Source organism: Astatotilapia calliptera, chromosome 20, assembly GCF_964374335.1.
Source record: "Astatotilapia calliptera chromosome 20, fAstCal68.1, whole genome shotgun sequence".
Lineage (NCBI taxonomy): Eukaryota > Metazoa > Chordata > Actinopteri > Cichliformes > Cichlidae > Astatotilapia > Astatotilapia calliptera.
In genome coordinates, this window is record NC_137441.1 from 11680997 (window position 1) to 11708413 (window position 27417).

General features: G+C 38.9%; 1 protein-coding gene across 2 annotated transcripts; it reads left to right on the forward strand.

The window, feature by feature from the left end:
* The first annotated feature begins 579 nt into the window (after positions 1-579).
* On the forward strand, positions 580-26975 carry LOC145423295 (voltage-dependent L-type calcium channel subunit beta-4-like). 2 transcript variants are annotated; one of them, XM_080295584.1, is made up of 15 exons: positions 580-916; positions 1775-1867; positions 14995-15114; positions 16221-16343; positions 16478-16593; positions 16679-16758; positions 16859-16878; positions 17446-17523; positions 18602-18660; positions 18775-18875; positions 19403-19554; positions 19634-19729; positions 20725-20895; positions 21118-21163; positions 24323-24461. In XM_080295584.1, exons 1-14 carry the CDS (start codon positions 836-838, stop codon positions 21145-21147), a joined length of 1320 nt encoding a protein of 439 aa, XP_080151710.1. In that variant the 5' UTR covers positions 580-835; the 3' UTR covers positions 21148-21163; positions 24323-24461. The 2 variants fall into 2 exon arrangements, with proteins under 2 accessions (XP_080151710.1, XP_080151709.1); XM_080295583.1 differs by lacking the exon at positions 21118-21163 and having other exon boundaries at positions 583-916; positions 24323-26975.
* Positions 26976-27417: the final 442 nt, after the last annotated feature.

Here is a 27417-nt window from a genome sequence, read left to right on the forward strand (position 1 = left end):
TAGTCGATCATACTGGAACATTTAGCAGGCCAGTCCTGGCTTGCACGCCTGCATTAATCTAAACCTACTGATTTCAGATGGATTAATTTTGAAATGAGCTTAACTAGGTTTCATATAATCCAAGTTCACACTACGTAATCTATTAGACTGCTGGGTATCTGTGATTAATAGCTCCTAAATGACCTATAATGTATTTATAAATTATTATCAATCACCAATAAAGCACTATAAATGATGCCTCGTGAGAAAGTACCACTTTTACTGAGGCAAAGGTGATCAAAGAAAAACAAACCCGTTCAACTAAAATCCACCTCTCCTCTAAAATATGACTTCAAAGCTGCCCTCTTTGAAGGTTCCACATTTATTTGACTGCGGTTTCAACTATTTGAATCCTTCTTTGACAAGCAAATATTATGCACAGACGAGAAGGAACACGGCGTTTGTTTGAAGCCAGGCACTTCTAAAAAAGAAAGAAGCCAAATGTTGCCTGTAAGCAGGTCTGAATTGATTTTTGTGTCATTTTAATCAACGCCGACACCCCCGGCAGAGTCTCACACTTAGTACGGACCTGTACGGTTCGCTCGTGCGCTGATGCTTCAGCGTTAACGGTTTATTTTAGCTTCTGTATTTTCCCCCACTCCCTTTACGTTTCTCCGCCACAGACTTTTTTGTTTTTATTCGGGAGTATGAGCTAGCCTTCCCGTCAGCTGAGTTTGGATATTAGTGTCCGTTTCCCCCCCTCCCGCTTCTTCGCTCTCTTCAGTGTATCTGATGCCTCTTGTTTCCTCCAGTAACCCATGTCTATGTGCATCCCGCCTCCCTGCGCTCTCAATATATGGTGCAAGTCAAAATGTCCAAATCGCCCGTAGACCCTCTGTCTGCCGTGGAAACCGGCTCCCAGTCGCACTATTTCCAGGTAAATCCGCTCACTTTACTCCCATTTCTCTCGCATCTAACTCTGTCTTCACCGAGAAAAGAGGAAAATGGGTAATTAGTGTGTCAGATGCTACTTGTTGTTCAATCTGAGGCGTCGCGTTTTGGCAGCGAGCTACTTTTTTCCGTTTTCCCTTTTTTTCACCTCCGCCTTTTCAGAAACTGCAGATTGATGCTTGAGCCGGTGAACGGTCATGTATCCTCATATTATGGCTATTAAACACAGATACACAGTTTAACACCTCCTTGGGTGTCGATGCATTTGCTGTTTTGATCTCAACTCGCAGATCAGGCCTTTGCATTGATGCTTTATTATTTATTTCAGTGCATTTTTACCCTCCGTGCTACGCTTCATCCACTCCAGTGCAGGAAAACCAGCACACACCAGTAACATTATGGGACTTTCATGCAGGATATTGGTGCAAATGTGCAGGCCGTGACTCTGGACTCACCTGTAGCCTGAATCTGAAAGGCTTTCTCCTCAGTTTGATGGGGCTCTCTGCATTAATCAAACCACCATGTGAAGCCGAATAAAGGCAGCCCTGAAATATGTGTGATTCTGGCAGAGTTACTGCTTGCTTTGGTGCAAAGCAGCTATTTTGCACTTAATGACCATACATTTTGTCTTTTGCAGTCCTTAAAAGCCAGCAGTAGATTTATTTTTTGTATGAATAATACAAATCTACAAAATAATTAGTAACTAAAGCACTGAAATAATTATAGTCAGCCTTGCTGCCAGTATTACTGCTAGAGAGTTGTTGCATCCCGTTATCTATCGCCATCCATCTACCCATTCCCCTTTTTATCTCTTCACCCGTGTGCATCTCTTTCTTCCTCACAGCTGCCCCGGAAGTTGCCTAAGCGCAAGAGCCGCTTCAAACGCTCAGATGGCAGCACATCCTCCGACACTACGTCCAGCTTCATCAAACGACAGGTAAAAGCTCCTTTTGTGCCTGGATTGTCTCACTGCAGGCCCATTATTGCACACTGATTGTTAGTGGGTGGAAAAAGGTGTAGGTTCTGTGGAAAATATAGGTCATGGTGTGCTCTAAATGTTGGAATAAAGCTATAAGGTGCTTGAAATTTGTCATCAGAGCCAATGTCTCTGAAGTGTCTGGTTGGCAGTAACGCAACTCTTGCATATATTTTTTTTTTTTTAGGTATAGGCTGTTCTTGCTGTTGGTGGAGGTGGGGATGGGGGTGTTAAAATACCTGCATGATTCTCTACTTATTTTGTTCGTATCAGTGTGACAGTTTCTGCTCTGCATCTTCATCCACAGCGCTTTTCCCTCAGTTGCAGAGGTTGCTTTGCCCAGTAGAGGGTAGCAAAGTGCTTGACAAAAGAAAAGAAAAAAGAAAAAGGTTCAACCAAAATCCCAACACAGCACAGTATTTTTTTAATTAATGTTTTCAGGTCAGACAAGTGTGGAAGACTCCGATGGAGTTTTAGTGTTATTTAAGAAAAAAGGTATCTGTAATTGGAAACAAAAGGATTCTCCATGTGATGTTGCTGCATAGCTATTTTGAATGGATTGTAGAAATGGGCAAGGGGTGGGAAAGATTTTCTCAGATGATCATATTGACTTTAAGTTGAAAGGCTATATATTGAACAGCTGAACTGGAACATGAATTATTTTAAACTGTGTTAATCTGATAGATGGTGTTCCAGAAACCGAGAAATTAGTTAAAAAATAAATAAATTAAAAAAAAAAAAAATGTGTCTTTGCGTGTCAATACGATGTACTGACATGAATATATATGTATACTGATGACATGAAATTTGTTTTACTTACTACTTTAAATTTTAATATTTTACTTTAGAAAAATAAACTTGTTACAGTTTGTGAACAAATCATCTGAAATATGAAGTCATTGTGATGTATTGGGTTATTTAGCGTAATAGATCACTTGAGATCGTTGCCACTCAGCAAAACTATCAAATTTGGCAGATATGAGAAAACCAGATGTTTAGCTTGTATCTGCAATGTGCTGGAGTTAATCATAGAAAAGTGTTTTTGCAAAAAAAAAAAAAAAAAAAAAAAAGGTGGAGCACCCTCTTTTGAAATCAAATTAAAAAGCTTCTTACAGCAAAGTTGAATATCGTTAAGGTGCTCTGTTGTTCGGTTTTGTGGAACATTGAGGGTTGGAATCACATGGACCATGTGTCAGCTCCTCCCATGTATTTTCAAGTTAGTTGTCATGTGCCGTTTTGGAATTTGGTTTTAAGATGCATTAACAGAAACAAAAAACCCAATTCCAGAAATGTTGGGATGCTATCTGCAATATAAATGACACAGAATGCAATCATTTGCAAAACTCATAAAACCCACATTTATTTACAATAAACGAAGTGTAACGAAACAAATCAAATGTGTAAAACTGAGAAAATGTAGCATTTTGAGGAAAAAACAAAAAACAAAAAAACAAAAACACTAGCTCGCTTTGAAATTGGTGACAGCGAGACCTGTCAAAGTTGGGACAGGGCCATGTTTACCACAGCATCCCCTCTTCTTTTAACTGTCTGTAAAGATCTTGGAACGGAGAAGTCCAGTTGTTGGACCTTTGGGAGGGAAGTGTTGACCCATTTTTGTCTGATAGAGGATCCTAGCTGCTCAACCATACTGGTTTATCGTTATTGTATTCTTTGGTTCATGATGTGCTAAATGCTTTAAGCATCGTCTTGCTGAGTCTTTAAAAAAAAAAAAAAAATTCTGGATGATAGCATATGATTTAAAAACAAACAAAGCAAACACAAATAATAAATTAAATTCAAATTTTGATTTATTACAGCCAAACAGTTTTCCACTGTGTTTCAGTCCTTTTTAAGCTTTTTAAGCCATTTTTGCATCTCTGTATGATCACACTTTAACTTGTATTTGTAGATAGTATAGAGAACTGTGTTCAAACAGCGATTTCTGGAAGTGTTCAGGACTGAATATCACAGGGTCTCAGTATTGATTTTCAGCAATGTCCCTTGCACACAGAGATTTCTCCAAAAATCTGTTACTTTTGATATTATAGATTATGATATACTCAAAGTCTTGGAAATTTTACATTGAAGAACATGTTTCACTTTTTTTTTTTTGCATATTGGTGAAACTCTGCCTCTCTAACATACTTTTTATACCCAGTCATATTACTGATGTATTTGTGGTTAAACCTGATACAAAATGTTTCTCCAGCCATTTCTTTTAGTACCATTTACTTTTTTAACATTTTGCTGCCTCCACTCCAATGTTTTTAAGACATGTTGCTGCAATTAAATTCAAAAGGAGCTAATGATTTTTCTTAAAATATTTCCGTTTTCTATCTTCAATCGTGAATAAGGATTTATGAGAGTTGCAAATCATTGTATTCTGTTTTTGTATACATTTACATGGCATTCCACCATTTTTGGAATTGGGGCTTTATTGGGACTTTAGGTAACCACTTCCCATTTTTGAAATACGAGGATTTACAGTTTATCATCTGCTACTTCTCCCAACTTTCCTTATCTGGGACAGGAGTGGAGCAAGTATTCTGAGTTATTATTTTAGGAGAAGTAGAAATACTCTGTTAACAGTAAAAGCCATGTGCTCATAATCTTATTTACTGTGAACATAAATATATCAGTAGCAGCACACTTAAAATACCAAAGGCAAGTTCTTGCGCTTCACAATAATTCACCTTAGTGCACTTTGCCTAATACACCCATAGATATATTTATTATCAGTGATGGTTGTTTGTAGATTATATTTCAATTTAACTGCCATTCCCGACGTCCCCTCCCTAAAGAATAAAAATAAACCATCACAACCAACAACCAACGCACCCTTATCAGAAATATTGCAAAGACAGAAAAAATCCTGAATAAAAATTTGAGTGTGAATTTTGAAAGATGGTCTCAATAGAGCCAAACAGCAGCTAAAACAGGAAACGTATGAGCCAGCCATGCCTTTGCACTCATGCAGCAGAGATAGAGGTACACAGCAGTTTCACTAGTGTTGCAGCTTATCTAAAACTTGTTAGTAAAGATGTAAGAAAGTGTACTTATTTTGCCAGCTTACCACATCCATTGTCGTGGTCCAACTCATAAGTTGTGACAAATAGGAGGACAGTTTCAAAAGTGCACAACTGTATTAATTAAAACAGATCGGCACCATACTTGGCAATATGAGGTGTGTTAGTCAGTATTATCAGTGTGTCAGCAGTGGGATGAGTGTTTGAATGATGAGTGGAAGGTGTTGTTTAGTATAAACTCCGAGCTAACAGGGCTAAAGCAGACCAAATAAGAAGCAAATGTTGTAAATGTTTCAGGGAGACCAGCCAGGTGCTCCCACTTACACTGATTAACTCCACCTACAAGGGACCTTTACAAGGGAAACGTAGCAGGCCTGGAAAAAGTCAGGTAAACTGAGGTAAATTAAACAAATAGATAAAAAGGCTCTTTAAACATTATTGTTTATTAAGTTTTTAACAGTTTATTTTATTAGATTTGAATGGCAACTTTTTACTTTAGGTTTTTCTGTCCTGATGAAGATTAAAGTTACTTGTCTCTTTATGATTTTGTCAATTACAATTTTCTTTTGAAAACTATAATTGACAGCCTTTACAAAAAAAAAATCAGTTCAAAATGTAATTTTAATAACAAAATATATTATTAAACTTTACAAATTTCCGCCTACCCCCAGTACACTAAGTTAACTAATTGAAAATAAAGACCTTTGCTTCTTGGAAAGAGGCATAAATAATTAACTGAAGATAAGACGATATACATTCACCTTTATCTGACATATTTTACTTTACCAAACAAAAGAAGGTGCAACATATTTCTTTAACAAAGCAATTGTCAGGCGCTTACATTGTTTTCATTACATCATTTTGCTTGTCTCTATAATTTTCCTCATTACTGCTTTGATCCTGTGACTGCTCATACCGAGGCTGCTGCACTTTTAGAACAGATGTATTAAAAACATTTTTCACACATTGTGTTACATTTTCACACAGTTGCTGCATTTTTGTTGTTGTTTGTTTGTTTTTGCGCCTGGATCTGAGCTCTGGGTAGCTTAAGCTTCAGCTACTTTCCCCTTTGTTAGCTTCTTTAAATGTCCATGCTCGGCTGGGTGAAGGTGATTTCAGTGTAGAAATGTTTTTGTGGCGGTTCCGCCACAGTTTACTGTGACTGTGAGTGTGCAAGTGATTATTTGCTCACACCACTGTGCATAGACAAAAATGTTTGTGTTTGTGACTCAGAACATTGAAAATCAGACTATTCTGATTCCTGGCTGATCAATTTTTACTCTGACTCCGTGCACTTTGAGAAAACATTTAACAAAAATAACCTTGAAAAGTCAGTTAGTCAGATAATCTCTCAAAGTAAAGCTGAAGCTATTACACTAATAATAAGCAGTAGTATCCTTAACCGATTGAGTTAGTTTTAATCAAAGGTGCCAAATTTTAGCATTTTAAACCCTTTGTGTTGTATTACGTTATAGCAACTTCCATCACTTTAGGGTTTTCTGCACTGTTTTGTGAGTGTTTTATAGACCAGATGACACCAGACACCCTTATATCCACAGTCTTGTTCTTTTGGTCACTACCCACAGCCCACAGATGTAGATGACTGTACAAACTTTTGTTACCAGTGAATCGACAGCTTCGCCTTCACCCACAGCTCGTTTACTATCTTTTATGATACAAATAAGCAGCATCTTCTTAATTTGAGAGACTAGAAGCAGCAAAAATTTGGTAAAGTAGCGAAGCAGTTCATTATCCACTTCTTCATTAATCTCCACATTACATTTACTTAGAGGGTTTTAAGGGGTAAAGGCATCATGTTCCTTTCTTATAGGTGTGAATAATCTGCAAGCATAAAGGTCTGTAAAATAAATAAATAAAATACCTCGATTTCATTTACAGAACAGGAATGAGGAACAGTGTAACTGAGAGGCGTGAGAAAAAGAAGAAGATGAAGGGGGGGGAAAGGGCTGAGCAGACATCTTCTTCAGAAGGGGACATTAGTTATCCAGATCGCGAGGCTTAATGACAATCTCCAGATTTCCAGAGAATATTGCACGGTTTAAAATATTCATGACTCTCATTTTGAAGGCCTCGGGCGATGTGATGTGTGGGTTCAGTGTTCACACGAGCACCTTTTTGGTTTCTTTTCAATCATTACCTTCTCCCTGCACGCACAACAGGCACCCCGCCTCCTCCTGCTCCCATTGCTGATATGACAAAGTGTTTTATGCAGAAGGAGTAAAATTCACAAACAGAGCAGATAGTTTCTTGTCTGTGATAGGGGTGGGGTGTCTATGTAGGAGCAGTGGAGTATGACTCATTTCTGCAGCAGGATACAATAAGCAGTATGGATGTATGTGTTATATGTAGGACGCGAGGCTTTGAGACCAGAGGAGAAATCTTCAGGGAGTGCATGATAATAACAGCAGTTTCTTCAGTTTCTCCTCCGTTGAATTGGACTGTAATGGAAATGAGTAAGAATGTGATGTAAATTTAAAGAGGCGGTTTGATCAGGTGACGCAAAAGCTGCACTCGTTGTTGTGTTGTGATGTGATGAGGTAAGAATAGAAAAAGGTGTTGCCGGTGTCTGCTCCAGTGCAGGTTGTAGTGAGGTAAGGTGATGGGACATAGTGCGGTCTGTCTGCACGCAGCATGTAGTTTATAGAGAGGGAGGGACTGGCAGCATCACCATCACCACATCAACTGAGTAAGTACAAAGACTTATAATACAGTTAGATTCTTCTTCTTCTATTGATTTCCTAACATCTCTAAAGGATCATGTTGTAGCCGCTTCACCTGTCTCTCTTTTGCTTTGTCTTCCTCTTTCATGCTCGTTGTTTCGCTCATTCGTTCACCTGTTTGACTTTATGATTGCCTCAGCTGCTCTTCACACCTCTTCTGAGTTTTGCAGTTTGACATGCAGTATGCCTGATCTTGCCTTCCATATTGATGTAACCACAGACTGATTTATTGCAGTGTGTTTCAGAGAGCTCTGTAGCTCGTGGAACTCGCTGACGTTGAATTACGACCGCACAGCTAATCGAACACTTTTTGAAATTAGATATTTGGTTGCTGGATATCCTGATTGCTGGAGTTTTTGCTCAGAATATTTGCAAAGAGGGAAAGGGTTTTCAGCATGCTGAATAATGTATTTTGCTGCTGCTCTGGATAATCTGCTACCTATGGTTTAATAAAACCATAGAAATTTGCATTAGCATGCTGTCCCTGCATTTTATTTCTCTCATAAAAGAAGGAGTCTCTGTATGTATTTGATCTATACACTTTTGAAAATCATTTGGATTTTTGGATTTTCTGTTAAACTCAATGTAGACACGAAACGTAGAATCATGACCTTTTCAGCCTCAGAAGGCTCCTTTTAGGCATCGTCTTGGTTAAAGTTTTGTCTGTTTTCTGTGTCTTATACCTGCCATTAGGGCTGGGCTATATCATACCGTTCACGTTGGGCAACGATAGGAAAATGAAATATCGCGATAGAATATGGGTAAAATGCGCATGCGTAGTGCCTTTGTTTACATACGCACATGGCAGCGACGCAGAATGAGAAGAGCGAAAGTGGATCGTTAAATGAAACGGATGAACCAGAATTGGTTTGTAAAAATGCTGCAACTTCAGTGGTGTGGCACTGGTTTAGCTTTCATCCGTCAGATACACAACAAAGCACTATTTTTGGTAGCGCATGCTAGTGGGCCGTCGTTATTACCGTGTTTTTTGGAAAATACGGCACACTTAAAATCAATCCTTTGATTTTTCTGAAAATCGACAGTGCCCCTTATAATCCCGTGTGCCTTATGTATGAATTCTGGTTGTGTTTACTGACCTCGAAACGATTTTATGTGGTACACGGTCGCTCGAAAATCTGTCAAATGTTTCAGTACGACTTTGCTAAGCTATATAATTTTAATGCACTTCAAAAAAGCTGCTTGTTTAAGTGAAAATACGTTGATGTTTTTTTTTTTTTTTTTTGCACTAATGAATTAAGGAGTTGTAAAGTATTTTGTCTAGTGTCAATTATATCGTCAGTTATATCGTTATCGCAGATTTTCAAATGTATATCGTGATAAATATTTTTGGTCATATCGCCCTGCTCTACCTGCCATATGATGGTATTTTTCTCTTTCAATTCAAGACCCTCAATATGTACTTCTGTTGAGAGCATTTAACCGTCATCCCACAGCTTCCTTTGCTAATGTGTTTATATTGGCCTAACCATAGTTCTGTAGCTAGCGACGAAGTAGGATATCATTATACAAAGAGTCCAACCAAAATTACCCTCTAAATGTGACTGGTGTTTAGTTTAAGGTTTTTGTTTACGTCTAAAGCAGTGTGATATTTTTTTACTTTCTTAATATCCAAAAAAAAAAGTTGAGGTTTGGGTGTGAAATTTATGGTTTTCAGGGTTTTTATCGGTTTTTACCGTTATTTTCTTTTATCGTTTTTATCTTTAACATGGTTTCCATGGGTCTTTTCCCGTGTGTTATGAATAAATCTTCTTTTTTGGGGGGTACCAGTACTGGTTTTTATTTTGTTGTATTTATCCGCAACACCTTAAAGGCTGGTCCATGAAAATTTTGTCAGACATAAACCGGTCCATGGGGGCCACTGCTGTAGAATATTATATCTTTAATCTGACGAGTTAAAAGCTTAAAGTGTTACTTAAAAATAAAATCAAAATGAAAAACTACATTTTATTTGTCAATTCCAAATAAATACATAGAGATTCATTCAAAATGAAATCTAAATCTGCTAAAACTATTAAATAAAACCTCTTAATTTGTATAGATTTAAATGGTTTAAATTGTTTGGAAACAAAAACATAAATAAGACAAAAAACAAACAAAGCATTCTGTTTAAATATCCTTAGTATAAATGTAAGAAACGCTAAAATGTAAACAAAGGAGAACATTTAAAAAACTCATATTCACTCGACTGTGGTTGGCTTATGCTCCAAAGCAAAAAATAAATGGAAAAAAAATTACAGCCCAGGGAGTGCAGTACAGTCGCAGTGAGGTGGGCAGCGAGATTCATACACGGATCGGATGAAATCTGATGCAGTAGAGAAGTGTGACACTCTCTACACTCAGTGTGTTTATGGCCAGGGAGTTAGTAACAAGGGTCAGTTACATTAATCAGCTACTAAAGTTCTGTGTTTTTGACTGTACTTACTGACATCAGGTGTTACCATAACACAGGCGCTTGCATTTGTGATACATCTGTCTCTCTTCGTTTTTGTCATAAGGCATGTTACGGGAGAAAGAGTCTTGTAAAGTCTTGCATTGTGCAGGTAAATTGTCAGCTGTGCAGGGATGGCACTGCTTGATTTTCTGTTGTTGTGCTGGTGTATACAGCTGTGGTAGCCCACGCCTCCTAGACTCCTCAGTCTAACCTGATGTGGCTCCAACTCTGTTCCAGCCACCTGATTGATTTGGCACAGTACTATTCTCATTATCATTGGCCTTTTGTGTTGTCCTTCAAAACACAGACGTTCTATAGACTTTAATTATGTCTCATATCACGGAAAACCTATTTCGCATTAACTATCTTTATCACTTTATTGCCCAGTCCTTCAGTCAGAACACGGTGTATCATCTTTAGATTCCAGCTAGCTAGATTAAACTCATACGTCCTGTTTTTGTCAAGTTAAACTTTACAGTAACACCTGAAACAGCTACACTCATCATTTTATTAGAGCTGAAAGAATTTGGACCATTCTTAAGCCTCATTGGTGCCTCAGTGTTTGTTTGCTTTTGGGAACAGAAGGAGCATTTGGAGCCCTGAAATGGCTAATGATGTCAGAGTTAACAAGTGAGGCGTTTAGGGAGAACTGTTAAACTGTAAATCTCAGCCTGGGGAAAACACTGGAGTTACAATGTGACACAGTTCTAAAAAACATGTTTGGCACCATGTACGACTTGATCTTGACATTGAAATTAAGTTTTAATTTGATTATTTAGCAGCTTCTTCGGTTTGCATTAGCCCTGGTCCTAGGGCTCACTTGAGATTTTATGTTTAATAGTGGCCTTGCAAAAAACGCAAAAACACACAGACATTCTTAAATTGCACAGTTTCTTTTTAAGGAGGAAAGTTATGTATGTGCGTGCATGACAGCTTTCAGGACCAACTGCCATCACATGAGATGTTTAGAGAATATCTAAAGTATTGATTAACAAATTCTGTTCACTTAACATCACTTTAAATATGTGCAGGGCATCATTTTATGCATGATATGAACACTGAAGAACAGCAGTTTACACAGTAGCACAACAGTCTGTTAACAGCTGTCACTATATTCAAGAACAGGAAGGACAGATGGAGGATAAAGAAAAGAGACCAGAGAAGCTTCAAAATGAGTTGTGATCAAAATAGAGGTTGTGTCTGCTTTTTGTAGTTTTTCAGGTGAGGCAAAGATATCGTGTTAGTCAAGGCCAACAGATTCTTTTTTAAAACATAACAGGCACAATGTCATTTTTGTTAACAGAGGCAAAATGAGATCATTTTAAATTTTTTGTGTGGTTTCGCTTTATTTTTGCTTAATTTTTTAAATAATAATGGAATTAAATTTTTTTTAAGTATTGTATACACTCCTGACAGAAGTATGAGCCAACGTGTAAAAGCCCACTTGTGCAGTAATAATACCACTATAGCATACTGTGAAATACTATTGTCAGCAAAACAGAGGGCAGGTATCCATTGTTTTTTGCTGTGTTAGCCACATGGCAGCAGGGATGGATGCCAGCCTGCTGATTGCCAGGATTTACTCAACAGCTATTGGATGGATTTTTCCCAGACTTTAAGAGGATGACGAGACACTATTATACATTTAATGAGATCAAACTTTCAGTTTGTCCAATACTAATTACAGAGTCACTTCAAAACTAAAGACCTTCACATCAGTCTCAGCTGGAGCTTGTGTTTACTGGTCTTTGTTTTCAATGGTAAGGTCATGTGAGTTTCCCAAGGTTTTGCTGCCTGTAAACCTTAAACTTCATGTAGCGACTGGATTTTCACATTGAAATCAAATTTGGGAGAACAAGTAAACAAGTGATAAATTATGTCAATGAAGGTGAAAAAGGGTAAAATATAAAATTTTAATAGGGTTAATACAGTCAATAACTTTACATCTGATTTTTGGAGGTACTTGCGTAAAATATACACCCAATTTTTGTATTAATGGCAGCTCAAATTACTACACATAATATTAAAGACTCACATCATAGGGACGAACCCACATGTAATTTAATCCAAAGAAAGCTTCTGCTTTGTTACCACAACACATGTACACATGATGTCTAATATCAGATTAACTGAGTTTATGCCACCTTCTCGTATTTAGCAGCTCAAAAGCCACATTTTTCTTCTAATAAGATTTATCAACATCATAAATCAATAATCAGTTGTTCCTTGTTGTTAATGGGGTTGTGCTTCTGTAAAGTTACTCTACCATGGCTAAGAAATTCATTAGTCTTGAGCCAGTAGTAAAGACATCTCTACATGTCTTATCAGAAGGAGGGGGGGAAAGAACAGAACAGTATAAGTGAAATCCACCTAATCAAATTAGTGTGGAAATCCTCTGTTGTTCGGTCCCTAGCCTGTAGGATGACTTGGCCCTCTGAGGACTCGACTAGTTAGATGACACACTTCCCTGTTGGCCCCTCCCTGTGGAGTTGGGGCCATCAGTGTTGCAGTGTGTGAAGAATAATCACAGAAGCAGAGTAGGAAGGAACAGAGTTAAATTTAGTCTGCAGACAGGGACATTAGCAGCAAAAAAACAGAAACAAAAAACAAGACATCCTTAGAAAACACAATAAGGATGTTCTTATATTGTTACACTCTGCAATGCAGCCAAGCTTCACCTAAAAGACGTTGGTGGTAAAGCTGCTCTTTGGAGAATTTAACAGTTGGTAAGTTAGTGAGTGTGCAGCACAGGTGCATGCTCCCCTGTCTAAACGTTATTAACGAAAAGCTCTCTGTGTTCTAACATCATTAAAAGGCACTCTGACATAACACCTTTCCTCTGCGCCCACCACCATATTTATTCCGCTTTTATGTCTGTGTGTGTTTGTGAGCATTCCCAGTGAAGACAGGGATCGTTGTTAGAGTGAGAAAATTCACATTCATGTCTTTATCAGACTCTAGCGCCGTCCTGCTAATCAGCCAGGTATGCAATTCTCTCCGGTATCTGTGTGCGTCTGTCTCATGTGGTCACGGTCCCTCCCTCCACCACCACCACCTCCACCTCCCTCTGTTTCCCATCTTTTCGTGTATCTGCAGTAAGGAAAGATATGTAGGTCTCATTCCAGTCCTTCACAGCATTTTACTCTGTCCTAATCTCATCTTTCCCGTTAGATAGCCTGTCTTTATCGTTGCATAAAACCTCTCGCATCTCCATCACTCACTCGTAAACATCCTCTTTTCAGAATGTCTTGTCAACAGTATTCACCCCCCCTTCCCCCCCCCCCCCCCCCCCCTCTCTCTCTCTCTCTCGCTGTCTGTTTCTACCCGTTCTTTCTCACCCTCCTTTTTTCTGACGGTGCTGCTCTCTGGCACTGGTGCAGTGTTGCCTTGCAGAGCTTCTGAGTGCTAGAAATCAGATCTAGTTATCTAACAGACACCACCACACCAAAAAAAGAAACGGGGAGAGGTGTTCGCTTGCAGTGGTACTGTAGATGATGATTTATTTTGGATTGCATGCATGCGTTTTGAAGTGCAGGGAAAGCAAAGGTGCTGGCTGGTTCTTTTTTTGTTTGTTTGTTTTGTTTTGTTTTGTGGAGGGGGGGGTATGTCTGGACACTTTGTGTATGTGTGTGTGTCTATATTATGTGCCTGTACTTCTTTTTGTATTGCTGTTGCTAATTGGTCCTCCAGAGGATCTGTTTGTATATGTGGGCAAGATGGATGATCGGGACTGAATCGCTGCACTCTGGAGGAGAGGAAAACCAAAGTGAACTGTATTTCTGCTGTTTTTTAGTTTCTCAACATTTTGTTTTATTTACAACAATATGGTTGATCATGTCATTTAGAGAGGTTTACCTGAGCGTTTTCATGACCACCACCACAGATTTTTCTTTCTCTCCTGCCAGAACCCCCTTTGTATTTTGTCTCCTCTGACTTGGTTTTCTTTTTGCTGACAGATTCAGGACTGAGTTCCTTAAGAGAAGCCAAATATAGGAGAACTCACACGCTCACAGGGACACGCAGTAACCAAACTATTACTGTGGAAGTCCATTTGTACATTGTATACAAACTGCAATTGTTATTATTACTATTGATTGAATCTGTGGGGCTATTTTGAAAAGCCTTTTTTTCCATTAACAGTTCAGAACCATAATATTAACTTTACTCCCACATGAGATCAAGAAAAACCAGAAAACGTCACACTTGAGGTACTGGAATCTGATTAAAATGTTTACCTAAATATTTCCCTGTTCATTTTTAGTTGATTGACTAATTAATTAATTGACTAATGGTTGCAGCTATTTTAAGAAAATTAGAGTTTTTTGTGAATAAAAGAAGGACCTATGAAGCTATTTTCACTATTTTACTTATTGTGTAAAATAGCTCTTTGTTTGCTTTATCCCTCGCCCTCAGCATGACATGCTAGCCATCCTTGGTATGTGTCCTACAATGAAAAATGATAACCAGCATATATTTTGCTAATGAGGAGATGTCCTTGGAGAATAAACAGGGGAATAAATGATGTATATATGCTGCACTGTGGGGGATGATGGACTGGATTGGGGCCAAGCAGGAGAGAAGAGGAAGCTCTTGCCTCCTTTGTGCTATATTTGGCCTCTCAGAAGATGGCTGGTGTGGGAGAGCAACGCATTGTTTTGTAGATGCACACACATGAATGTGTTCATGAGTACAGGCACATATTTGCATGCACACCTGCACTCAAACAAACGCTAAAAGGGAGAAGCAGATGAAAGAAAAAACAAACAGTAATACAGCCTAAGTAATGTTAACATGACTGGATGATCTTCATGTGACTCACTGAGTTATTAAACACTGTGCCACTAATATCATGTCACTCTTTCCCGACAGGGGTCAGCTGATTCGTACACCAGTAGACCATCTGATTCAGACCTGTCAGCAGAGGAGGACCGCGAGGCGTATCGGCGTGAAGCCGAGCGCCAGGCACAACAGCAGCTCGACAGAGCTAAGGTACACCATACAGTCATTATCGTAGCTACACATTGCTGTGTTTAGACTGTTTATGAACGAAAATATCTAAGAAACATTTGGCTCTATCTCTCCAGTTGAATTTTGAAGTAGAAGAGTCTAGGTTGTAGGTAAAAGTCAGCAAAGGAGATGTTAATGTCGGTGCTTTTACAAAGAAATCTGAAAATCTAATCATTTTTCATCGTTTGTGCTGTTTGATACCGCTAAATTAGCGTTAAATTATCAAACTTTGTTCATCACTATGAGAAAGAGGCAGGAAGTCATTTGTTATGTCTATGGAAGCATCACTATTAATTTTAAACATATCTTTCCTAACTCTGTAACCAAGAGTATATTTTTAATGAGTTGATATTAATTGGTAAAAAATAAGCAACAACAGGCCCAAGATAACTAATGGATTTGTCAAATGTATTTGCACTAGTCTAAGTACCTTTGTCTTTTACAGTTGTGCTAGTTTACTTTTCAGAGGACAGTTGGAGCAAAATAATATTATTTGAGTTGACTATGACACATTATGCTACTGTAACCATATTAAAAGCTTTCCAACAAGTTTTTGCACCAGCTTCTACCTGATACTTTTCTGACTGAATATAATAAGTGAGCAAACAAGCAGGGTGTTGACATAACTTTAAAAAAATTGTTATTAGAAAGACGGGTTGTTGGTAAAGGAGGCATCTAAACTGCTAACGCTTTGCTGTTAGTGCTTCTGCTAGCTGCTGCTGTTGTGCGGTGAAGTAAACAGAACAATATGAAAGGTGACATCATGTGACATCATGTGCACAATCACTGTCACTGATTTCTGAGTTAGGATCTGACCATTATCCAATGTAAATGTTGTATTGGTGCGTTCCTATTTGAGCCACATATTTGGCATATTACCACCCGGTCACATCCTTTGATAATCTGCTAGTCTGGTCACCATCTTTTGTGCTGTGTGATTGGTTGCTGATTCAATCAAAGGAAGTCTGTTTTCAAGTAACAAGGAGTTGATCTATTGCACTCTGTTCTTGTCCTCGAGTCTCACATGTTTGCAGAGCATTTGGATCACTGACAAGTCTTCTTCATGTTCTTATTTGTTGACACCACAGTCCAAACCTGTAGCGTTTGCAGTAAAGACGAATGTGAGTTACTGTGGAGCTCTGGATGAGGACTGTCCAGTCCAAGGAGCTGCAGTCAACTTCGATGCCAAAGACTTCCTGCACATCAAAGAAGTGAGATTATCTGTTTTGAATAATACTAGTACTACTACTACTAATAATAATGATAATAATATGCCCTTTCATTATATTAAAACAAGACACATGCTGTATGTAAACCAGTGCTACTTTTGAACTGAATTTAACAGAAGTACAATAATGACTGGTGGATCGGCCGGCTAGTAAAAGAAGGAGCAGACATCACCTTCATCCCCAGCCCTCTACGACTGGAGGCAATGCGACTGAAACAGGAGCAGAAACAGAGGTCGGCTATTTCATTTCATCTCAGGTGATCTATTTCCACAAAACAGCTTCGGTAATTCAATGTGTCTTTGCTGCTGCTTCTGCAGGAAAACAGGAGGTAACTCCTCAAGTTTAGGAGACATGGTGACAGGGAGCTGGAGGACGACGCCGCCATCTGCAGGTGAATGTAAGTACAGCAAACCTTCTTCTGGTCCTGAAACAAAAAGCAGCTTCTGCTGTCTTTTATCAGTTTCTGTCACTGATTGCTATTTTCTTGTTTTCACAAGCTAAACAGAAGCAAAAACAGGTAGGTTCTGGTACTTTATGATGATGTAGAATTTGCTTATAATTCATGCTTTTTTTTTTTTTTTCACTCTAAACAACACAGAGTTTGTAGAAGATAATACTGAATTCCCTAAAGTAAGAGAGGCCATGGAAAATAAACAAAAATAGGTTATACAATTAGAAACTACAAGCAGGCTTGGTGTAACAAATTGTGAGTATAGGAGGTTGCTTAATTGTTTTTTTATGGAGTTAATATTAAAATAATCACTGCAGTAGTACACTGGAAGCACCTGATCTTAAAATGAGTGATTTTAGCAAAACCTTTAAATATTTTACAACTAACCAATCCCTTTTCTGTCACCTGTCTCATTGTCAGGTTAGTTGATTAACTAATACCAGTAATTATTGTTATGTAATATTATAAAACCAAAATGCATTTAAATAACTTCAGGTCTTAATACTGGTTTTTCGGTCATTGTTTGATTGAATATGAGGGTAAAAAACAACAACCAAACCCAACTCCCATCATTTCTCACCCCTGTTTTCGCTGTTCTTTATCCCCTTTCCTGTCCTCCTCTATTTCTGGTAGGAACATGTCCCTCCCTATGATGTGGTGCCCTCTATGAGGCCGGTGGTTCTCGTGGGACCATCGCTGAAGGGCTATGAGGTCAGCTTCTCCCCATTTCACCTCCAGCAGACAGAACGACTGCTTTCCTCTGCACTATTTGCACTGCTGCGTTCGTTATTAGCTCATGTGAATTTGTCCTTTGAAAGTTATTGGAAAATATTCAAATATTAAATGATGACTTTTTTGCTATTTAGTCTACACACATAATGAGAAAATGACACTGTGATTTTGCATTTATGAAAGTCCTCAGACCCTGAATTTATACTTTGTTAAGGGCCATTTGACAGCCATTACAGTTTTTGGAAATTTGGACGATTATGCAGTCTGTAATTAACACTACTTACTACTTTTAGGAAATTAGGATCAAGAATTTCATCAAAGCTGGACTATTGATACAGTTGCATGTTTATGTCTCTTTTTTACTCATAAGTTATTTTTCAGTAGACAGTTTCATCCGTTTGCACAAGTAATTGTTTTCATGACTCCTGTACTCAAGCTTTTGTCTTTTATGAAGTAACTGTACTTTGACTCAAGTGGACTTTTTGGGTTTCTGCCATGTGATTGGCTAATTAGACATTTAGCGAACAGTCTAACAAGTGTACCTAGTACGCTTTACTGTAGTAACCCAAACATTTTATGTTTTGTTTATTTATTTGAACTGTTTTGGTAATTTTCAGAATTTTACTTTTTAGTTACTTATAAATCTTTGACTTCACTAAAACCACTTTGCAGGATTCAGATCTTAAAATAATCTTTATTTATGTTAAACTGGGCCTTGGTGCTAAGTACATTTTATCCACTCCCTGAAAGAAGCTGTTTTACCTCCTGCCATCCTCCCTTCAAAATAGCATTCTTCTGATTGGCTGATTAGCAGGTGGAGGGGTGGATCCACTTTCACTGATATCGTACCAAGCCAAGAATAGAAAAAAATGTCCAGAGTCAAGTGTTAAGAGCAGTCTGAAGCATAACATTTTGGTTTATTTGATTTGACCATGTTTAGTACTAACATGAACAACTCTAGCAGCATACATTTGAAAAACAATAAGAGGAAGCAGGATGTCTTAGCCTTTTAATTATAATGTGTTTGTAATTAATTGTTTTTCTTATGTTCCCAAAGGTGACAGATATGATGCAGAAAGCTCTCTTTGACTTCCTGAAACACAGATTTGAGGGAAGGTCAGTAAAATGGGGAGATTATATAATAAATCAAGTAGTTGGTGAAAGCCAGGCCTTTATTTCAGTGAAAGAGTTTCAGTGTATATTTACCTGCATTTTGCAACTTGTCCACAGAATTTCAATCACCCGTGTAACTGCCGACCTGTCCTTAGCCAAGAGATCTGTCCTTAACAAAAGACCCATAATGGAGAGATCCAACACTCGCTCGAGCTTAGGTAAGCTATGCTGATGCCAGTATGAAAGTTCCACAAGTTTCTTTTTTCTTTCTTTTTTTGAAGGGAAGCAACTTTTTTTTTCTTCCATGTATTTATTGAGTTTTAAACTTTACACTGACACCATCATTAAACAAAACAAAACCAACATAACAGAATAAAACAAAACAGACCCGGCTCAAGAATACAAATAAATAAATAGAGAATCCACAGTGACACACATTCCAGTATCATCCGGTGCCAATGAGTCTTAGATGGGGCCGTGTCCGTGATCCAGTTCAAAAGTACACATTTCCTTGCACAGAATGTTAACAGTGCATAGAGCTGCTTTCCAAACTTCCCCTTGATTTTGACGTTTGCTACTCCAAGTAGCATGCACAATGGAGTGCATTCAGAGTCAGTGGTGAAGATCTTATCCAGTTCACACTTAATGACAAACCAAAATTGTTGTATTTTGAGGTTGGCCACCTCTATTTTACATTTAGGGAAGGGAATCAACTTTGATAATGTAATGTATCTTGTCTGTGCAGCTGAGGTTCAGAGTGAGATTGAAAGGATATTTGAACTCGCCAAAACCCTGCAACTGGTTGTTCTGGACGCAGACACCATCAACCATCCCGCACAGCTCGCCAAAACCTCCCTTGCACCCATCATTGTCTATGTTAAAGTTTCCTCACCAAAGGTACACCTTGCTCATGAACATTAGATTAAGGCAGTCTTATCTTTCTTGGTTTCTTACACCATCTGTTTCTTTTTCTCAGGTGCTCCAGAGGCTGATCAAATCCAGGGGGAAGTCTCAGAGCAAGCACCTGAATGTGCAGATGATGGCTGCAGACAAACTCTCTCAGTGCCCCCCTGTGAGTGCTACAGTTTGTAATAAGTCCATACAGTTTGGACATTTTACATGATCATGTAAAATTATTTTTTTGATTTTTCAAAAAGTATATTAAAATATTTAATATCAAAAAAATCATCTGAATTAAAGGCTTAAGCAGTGTGTGGCATGGTTAACTGTTAGTATCTACAGGGGGATTAAAATACGAATGAAAAATAAAGGTGTAGTTTTAGCAAAACAGCTGGTTAAGCTTGTTGCACTCAGACATTCTCATAGATGCTAATCTCAAAGTGCTCCTGAGCTTGCGCCTGTTCAACTTGCCTGTTTTATTAGACCAGGCATGGTCAGAGCTGCCTTGTCATTGCTTTCCTTTCTAATGTATTGAAGTTATTAAAAATGTTTTCACGTGCCATCTCCTCCACATCTCAGAAGTTGGCCAAGGTGATTAGCAAGAGAAAACTCCTCTGAAGCTATAATGCTATCACTGAAGCCCGTTCATTTGCTAATGCTAGCTGTGTTTCCACACAAAGCGCAGGTCATAACTGATCTTGAAGCAGTGAAAGCAGACCAGCGGCAGCTTGCCTCGCACTCTGCTCTCCCCTTAGATTACCATCAAAGACCAGAGGTTTATCCGCAGTGCCCATGCGCAAACCACCAGAAAAAAAACTGCTGGCCTCTCAGCTTGCCTAGCAGCAGTTATTGTTAGCAGGAAACAGATACCCCCTCAGAGAAGGAGACGACTACACTTTGCTATGTCATGAAATAAGCACAGCTTTCAGCGACAATAGCGCCAACTACCTAACACAAGATGGCAGTAATGTACAGACTGGGTGCGCATTAATTGACAGGCAAGGTGCTTTATGACAGCACTGTCTGAGATGAAAGGAGAGAGATCGCTATAGTTTGGAACGTTTCAATGTATTTTACTTTATTTCTAGATTTAATAATGCAAGCACTGCTTGTCCTAACAGAATGCCACTGAGTTACAGTCTAATTTTTCATGTTGTACATTCATAGGATATGTTTGATGTCATTTTGGATGAGAACCAGTTGGAAGATGCTTGTGAGCATTTGGCTGAATACTTGGAGGTTTACTGGCGTGCCACTCACCTCCCAGGAAACACCCCTCTTAATCCACTATTGGAGCAGAGCCTCATGACCCCGCCTTCTGCCATCTCTAGCCTACAGGTAAGTTTGTCTCTGAGTGTGTACATAAATCAGGAGAGCGTAAAAATACGCTTTTAAAATAATGTAAGACTTTTGACAACGAGCCTTGTTTTTTGAACACATTGTATGTTGTCACTGTCTTTGCCAGCTCTTCCCATCTCAGGCTTCACTCCTGTGTTTTGTTTAATTGTCTCCAGTTGTCTTGTCTGTCCTCTCACTCATCCATGCTTAACATCTTTGCAGTTTTCTGAAACACAGGAATTAATTGAATGATCGCGTACAAACTGGGGTGAGTAGTAGGGTTTATATAATATGTATATATATTTGCACCTCTCTTGCGCACCTCCGACACCCGAACACGACCCTGCGGCTGAGACAGTGAATGAAAAGCATTTTATTCATTCAACTCTCAGAAAAGATTAGACCTGGTGTGTTTTTGTTTTTCTGCTGTTGTTTGTCTTTAATTTACTGCATCCTGCCTCTTTTCCTTTACTTGGATGGTTTCAGGTGAATCACTGCTCCACAAGCTTTATTCACAAAGTAGCTAAGCTCTGTCTCCATTTTAATACTACAATTGAAATATATTGGTTTTGTTAAATCTAACTTTCCCTATTGTGTTCAGTTTCCAAGCATGCTTTGTGAATGCTGTCCCCGCTCACTGTGGCACATGAAGCTACCTGAATGATGCTAATTAAAGCGAGTGATGGGTGCTTAAACGATGCTTTCACCTGAACTAAATGCAAATTTACACACAAAAAATGAGTCCACAGCATCGGCAAAATAACTTTTTACCTCCAAGAGGAACTTCCTGAACATCCATTCAGCCGTTTCACATGCATTTTTTTGTTCAGTGTCTGTTGTATTAATCTATACACACACCGACAAAACAAAGGACTTTGAAGATAACAACACTGCTGCACTTCTGCATGCCACTTATGAACACTATCACCCTTTTATGTCGCTCAGCTCTGTGTTATTTCTGCAGTTTACTTACCTGCGGTTTATGACACTGACTGCAGGTTGATTAAAGAACAAGTAATCCCAGTTTTCTATACCTTGATATTTTAGAAAATGCCACAATATCTCTGAGGTTATACATCACATTTGCTATTTCTTGCAATTTTAGTAAAAATAGGAGTTTTTGGGTCATTATATAGGCTTTTTTTTAATGTTACCTACAGTTGTGGTCAGAGGTTTACATACACTCATCATGAGCATGAATGTCATGGTCATTTTGGCTTCTTTCTCCAGGGTGGAATCGTTGCACAGCAAACATTTTAATAATTCGAGCAGTGCCAAGTAGGTGCACAAGTTTGAATTTATTTTGAATTTTCTCTAATTCACACAGGGACAGAAGTATATATACAGGCTCAAACATATACATACACTGGCAGCATCATGTTCTGGGGCTGTTTTCTTGTCAGCGGTACTGGTGCATTACACAAAGTGGATGGAAAAATGAAGAAGAAGACTACATGCAAATTCTTCACCTTTACCTCAGATCAACACACAGCTGGACAGTTGAAACATGAAGATAATTGGGTGATCAAACAGGACAACGATCACAAACACACATCAAAAATGGTTTTGGACTGGATAAAGCTAACATTAAGCGTCTGGAATACATTTTGAAACCTTGTGGAATATGTTTAAAAGTCGGGTCTGTGCCAGAAAACCAAAAAAATTTATGAACTCTTCCAATTCTGCCAGGAAGAGTGGTCAAATGTCCAGGCAAGAATTGTGGCAGAAGGTTGTTGATGACAATCAAAAGCATGAGGTTGAGGTGAATCTTGCTAAGGAACATTTAACCAAATATGTGTAATATGTATATATTTGAGCCTGTGTGGATTACAGGAAAAACTGGATAAATTAAAATTTGTGCACCCATTCATTTTTTTCATTAAAGATGTATGCTGTACAATTATTCCACTGTGGAAAAATAACAGTTCAAAGAAATCATTAGCATTAGCAGAAATGAAAGCCCTATATTACCATGACATTCATGTCGATTATAAGTGCAATGCAAACTTCTGACCACAACTGTAGTTCTGCAGCTCTGTGTCACGAAATTAAGCTTTTGGGTTACGGTAGCTTACTTTACATTGGAATATCCATCCATTCATCCATTTTCTTTACCATTTATCCAATTCAGGGTGGTGTGGGGCTGGAGTTACATAAGAAAATATAGCACCACAAGCAGTAGAGGATGTACTTACATCTTTTATCAATTGATATCAATAGTTTGTGTTGTTGTCTTACTCTTACTTACTGTTAATGCAATTCCGATGTAGAAGAGAGATTACAGAGCCCACAGTCCTCAGGCCATATAAAGAATCATAAAAGTAGCATTGAATTGCAGGAGTGTCCAAGATATGTACAAGGAATTGTAAGTGGCCCGCCAAATGGTCCAATGTGGCCTACTAGGTAGCTTTTCAAATTGTAAAAACTGCAGACATGCACGGCATTATTTTTGTGACTTTTCTCTGTATTTTGTATCAGGAAGTATTGCGGTGTTAAGAGTGATCGCATTATAACTTTTTATGTGAGCAAGAGGTCTGAATCGTCATCAGTTTTGCAGCAGTTTTACTGACAAAGATATCACATATATATTTCACTTAAGTTCTTTTGTTTTGTTTTTGTTGGGGTTTTTTGCAATGACCATCTGAATGTGATGAAATTGCACTTCTTTTTCTTAAGACAGCTGAGGCTTTTTCCTATCTGATTGTAAGGGATTGTTAGTGAAGATTGAACCTTTTCAAACACTAACACAAAGATACAAAGATGATACATTGTTTCATTGGTCATTATTCAGTAGTTTTACTAACCAAGATCAAGTAAAACTGGGCACGGCTCTTCAGCAAAAATAAAAGTGACACCTTTGCCCTTTATACTCGTTTAATACTCGACACCTGTTTAAACAGAACAAAGACTGTGGTCTAAACTGTACCTAAACTCCTACAGTAGGTGTCACTTTGTGTTCAGTAAGAAGCTTTTTTAAAGGCACACGTGGGTATGTGAGGAATGATTTGAGTCTGCCATATTCTATTGGTCTCTGAGGGTAATGCTAACTTTATGCTGTTCATGGAAAAGAAAAGAAACAATTTTGTATGAATCATTTTAAAGTCTTAATTTAAATCTACTAAAAATAAACATAAAAACTGACCACTTAGAACGACGGTTGGGCATTGATCTGATCACACTGTGATCAGAGACTTGGAGAGCTCAATGTCTTCTGTAGGCTCAAAATAGTTACTTCAGTGGGAAATAATGAGAAAGAAACCAGAATTTTCCTTTCAGACAGACTCCCACAATTCCTTCAAAGTCCTTATTGATGTAGTGTTTGCCTTATTTTGTGTTTTTCCTTCGAGATGATATCCTGAGTCCAAGCTTTGATGTGACTCTGCCTTTATTTGTATTTTTTTCCTGCATGACCACTTGAATCATCCAGAACAAGAACCAGCCGCAGCCTTGTGAGACAGCAGGCTTGGAGGGTGATGAGGAAGAGGAGGCCGGCGAGGAGGCCCACTCCCCCCTGGAGCAGGACAGTCTTATGCCATCTGACGAAGCCAGCGACTCGCTTTCTCGTGGCCGGAGGGGAAGCCCCTGTCACAGGGGGGGCGAGGAGGATGAAGAGGAGGAAGAGGAAGAAGAGGAGGAGGAAGATGAGGAGGATGAATACGCCTCTCCCTGCCACGCTCGCACATATAGGGACATGTACCCCTCTCACCGCGGCCATACGGGCGGTGCCCACAGTGCCAACGGGCACGAGTCACAAGACAGGCTGCTCCAGCGCGAAGCTCAGCAAGGTCACAACCAGAGGAACCGCCAGCGCAGCCGCCCCTGGCCCCGAGACACCTACTGAGACAAGGGGCCCCTTCCAGCCTCCAGCTCCCCCCCCCCAAGCCCTCCACCCACCGCACAGGCCCAAACTAGCAACATAGAGATGAAATTTGTTCCCAGATTCGCCAAACTTTAGTGCCAATTGGAAACAAACACAAACAGATGCCCAGTTTATCGACCAATCACAATCTTCCAGGGGGCCTACTCACCTCTGAAAGGGAAAAGTTTCAGGCTACCAGCTGTACGCAAACTCAAACTTTAGCTGCTTTGCCTAAGGTTTCTCTATTGTAGGATGTCTCATATACTGGCCTTAAAATTCCTAAGACTTTTAACGATCTTTACTATTGCATGTATAATTTTAAGACTATTTGCACATTAACGTCAGAACAGGAAGTGAATGACCTTTATGGATAAACTAACGTAGGAATGTCTACCGCTGAATCAGTTATGGGAAATAGTAATGCATTTGATTCCAATGTATATACTGAATGGGCACTGCTACTTTATTTGTTTGATTTTGTTTATATGGACTTGTTTGTTGCCATCCATGTGTTCGGTGAACGGAGATTTTTGGAGAGACATTGTACAGTCTCTAAACATTTAAAACGTCATCGATATGAAGCTGCAGTACAGCGTCAGCGTCACCTACAGTGCAGTACGTTCTGGGCATCGCTCGTCTTTGCTGTTGCACAATCACTCTCTTAAGAAAAAAAAATCTTTGAATGGGCACAGAGAATGTAAACACAACCATGAAAGGGAATGTTTTAAATCTTTTAAAGGATGAATTCCTTGCCAAAAAAACAAACAAAAACAAAAAAAACACACGCTTGTTTACATCCACTCATACACATATTTCAAGCACATGCTGCACAGCTGCAGCTCCTCTTCAAATCCAGGCTTCAGAGAATGTAAGCTTGCATGCCTTTTGCACCTCCAGCACCACTTGGTCGCACAACCTATCGCCCCGTAAATTCGATTGTAGCACGTTATTGATTGTAGCATCCACAGTTTCTAAACTGATCTCACTCCCCTTACATCCACCTCACTCTCCTCGGATATTTTTTGTGTGTCGAACATTGTTTGCGTACTGCAGTTTTACAGCTGGTTTTTACAAAGGCGGATCCTCAGGTGTATGTCCTACAACACTCATCGCGCTCAGCTCCATGTAACGACCGTGTCGTGCTCCCCGAGGACTTGTAGCACTCGTGACACGTCATTCTGTTCCTGCGCCATTTCTAGTCCGTGAGCCGACGACGAGGTGGACGCGATGCTGATAAGCGGCGGCCCAACTCTGTTCCTTACACAGGGTGGATTGTTGTCACGGCCGGCTGATAGGAAACCCTGGTTTACTGCTTCCATGTGTCACAGGTATCTCTATCTAGTGTTCTGTATATTTTAAAGAGAAAAAAAAAATCAGCATGATTGAAAAAAAAATTAAGAAAAAAATCTATGCAAGTGTTGCATGAAATCTGATTGTTTCTTTTGAAGTATTTTAGTAATGCATCGATTCTGACTCTCCTCGTCGTCTTGTAGTGATAGTCTTGTCTTTGGGGCTACTCACTCCTCGCACCACCAACAACACGATTACTAAAAAGATCTGTTTATTTCTTCACACACCTTTAACACTGAGGACATTCTTCCACAGTAAAGTCACTCACTGGGGGAAAAAAACAAAACAAAAAAAAAAACCCGTCCCAGATCAGGCCTTTGATTTTGTTAATTTGTGATCTAATGAGTGGATTATCTAAGCCCTGCATGTCTTAGTTCAACAATTAGCTCCTTTCGTTATATTTTGGCAGAGTATGTTTTTCAATGCGGACCAATTTAGCAACTGATAAAACAGTTGAAGGTTTTTCGATTTATGAAGCACAATTTTTACAAGAGTTATACTTCAGTTTCCTCTGTCTTATTCTGTATGCAATACAAAGCCTAACATTGAAAAACTTTAAACGCCTTAGACCATCTGGACTTCCTCTTTTGTGTGAGTAGAGAAAAAAAATTGCACTACTTTTTTTTTGGGATGGTTGCTTTGTAATGCAATAACTGCACTAAATATAACCATATATCCACCAGACTACCACAGCGTGCTAGCGTGACCTGACACGCCTCTTCCCTCTATTTATCAAAAGAGACAGCAAATGAAAAAGTGAGACATTTCCTGCCTGATGCTGTATAGAATGCTTTCTATTTGAAAATAGATTTACAATGTTAAGTAAAATATGAATTAAACTAAATAAACATGACATTTTATGTACTTTTAATGGTGTAACTCATTTGTCTTTCATTGTCATTTACTGACCAATACCTATGAGCATTTATGTGTAGCAGGAAAGGACTGTCTGCCATAAGAATTAAGTGGATCTCCAACTGGATTAACAGAGTTTCAGTCAGGATTCAAAATTCATCACTGTACAAAAATACTGTGAAGGTTATGAATGATGTTCTTATGGCTGCTGACAGTGGAATCATCTATGAGCATCTGATACCAATGACATGCATTGGTTTGCATGAGCATGCAATATGTATTAAAGGTACTGTGCTGGAGTGGTTTGAAGCATACAGAATAATTCCAATTCGTTCATGTAAATAGTGTCATTTTCACACAGTAAAGTTAATTATGGAGTTCCACAAGGTTCTGTGCTGGGACCAATTCTATATGCATTATACATGCTTCCTTAGACAGTATTATTAGAAGGAACACCT

What these genes read in the sequence shown, in the direction of transcription:
- LOC145423295 (XM_080295583.1), top strand. Translation starts at nt 836, where the DNA reads ATGGTGCAAGTCAAAATGTCCAAATCGCCCGTAGACCCTCTGTCTGCC. An exon ending in CATCGCTGAAGGGCTATGAG is followed by an intron (nt 17,524 to 18,601) that starts GTCAGCTTCTCC and finishes ATGTTCCCAAAG; the next exon opens with GTGACAGATATGATGCAGAA. An exon ending in AAACACAGATTTGAGGGAAG is followed by an intron (nt 18,661 to 18,774) that starts GTCAGTAAAATG and finishes ACTTGTCCACAG; the next exon opens with AATTTCAATCACCCGTGTAA.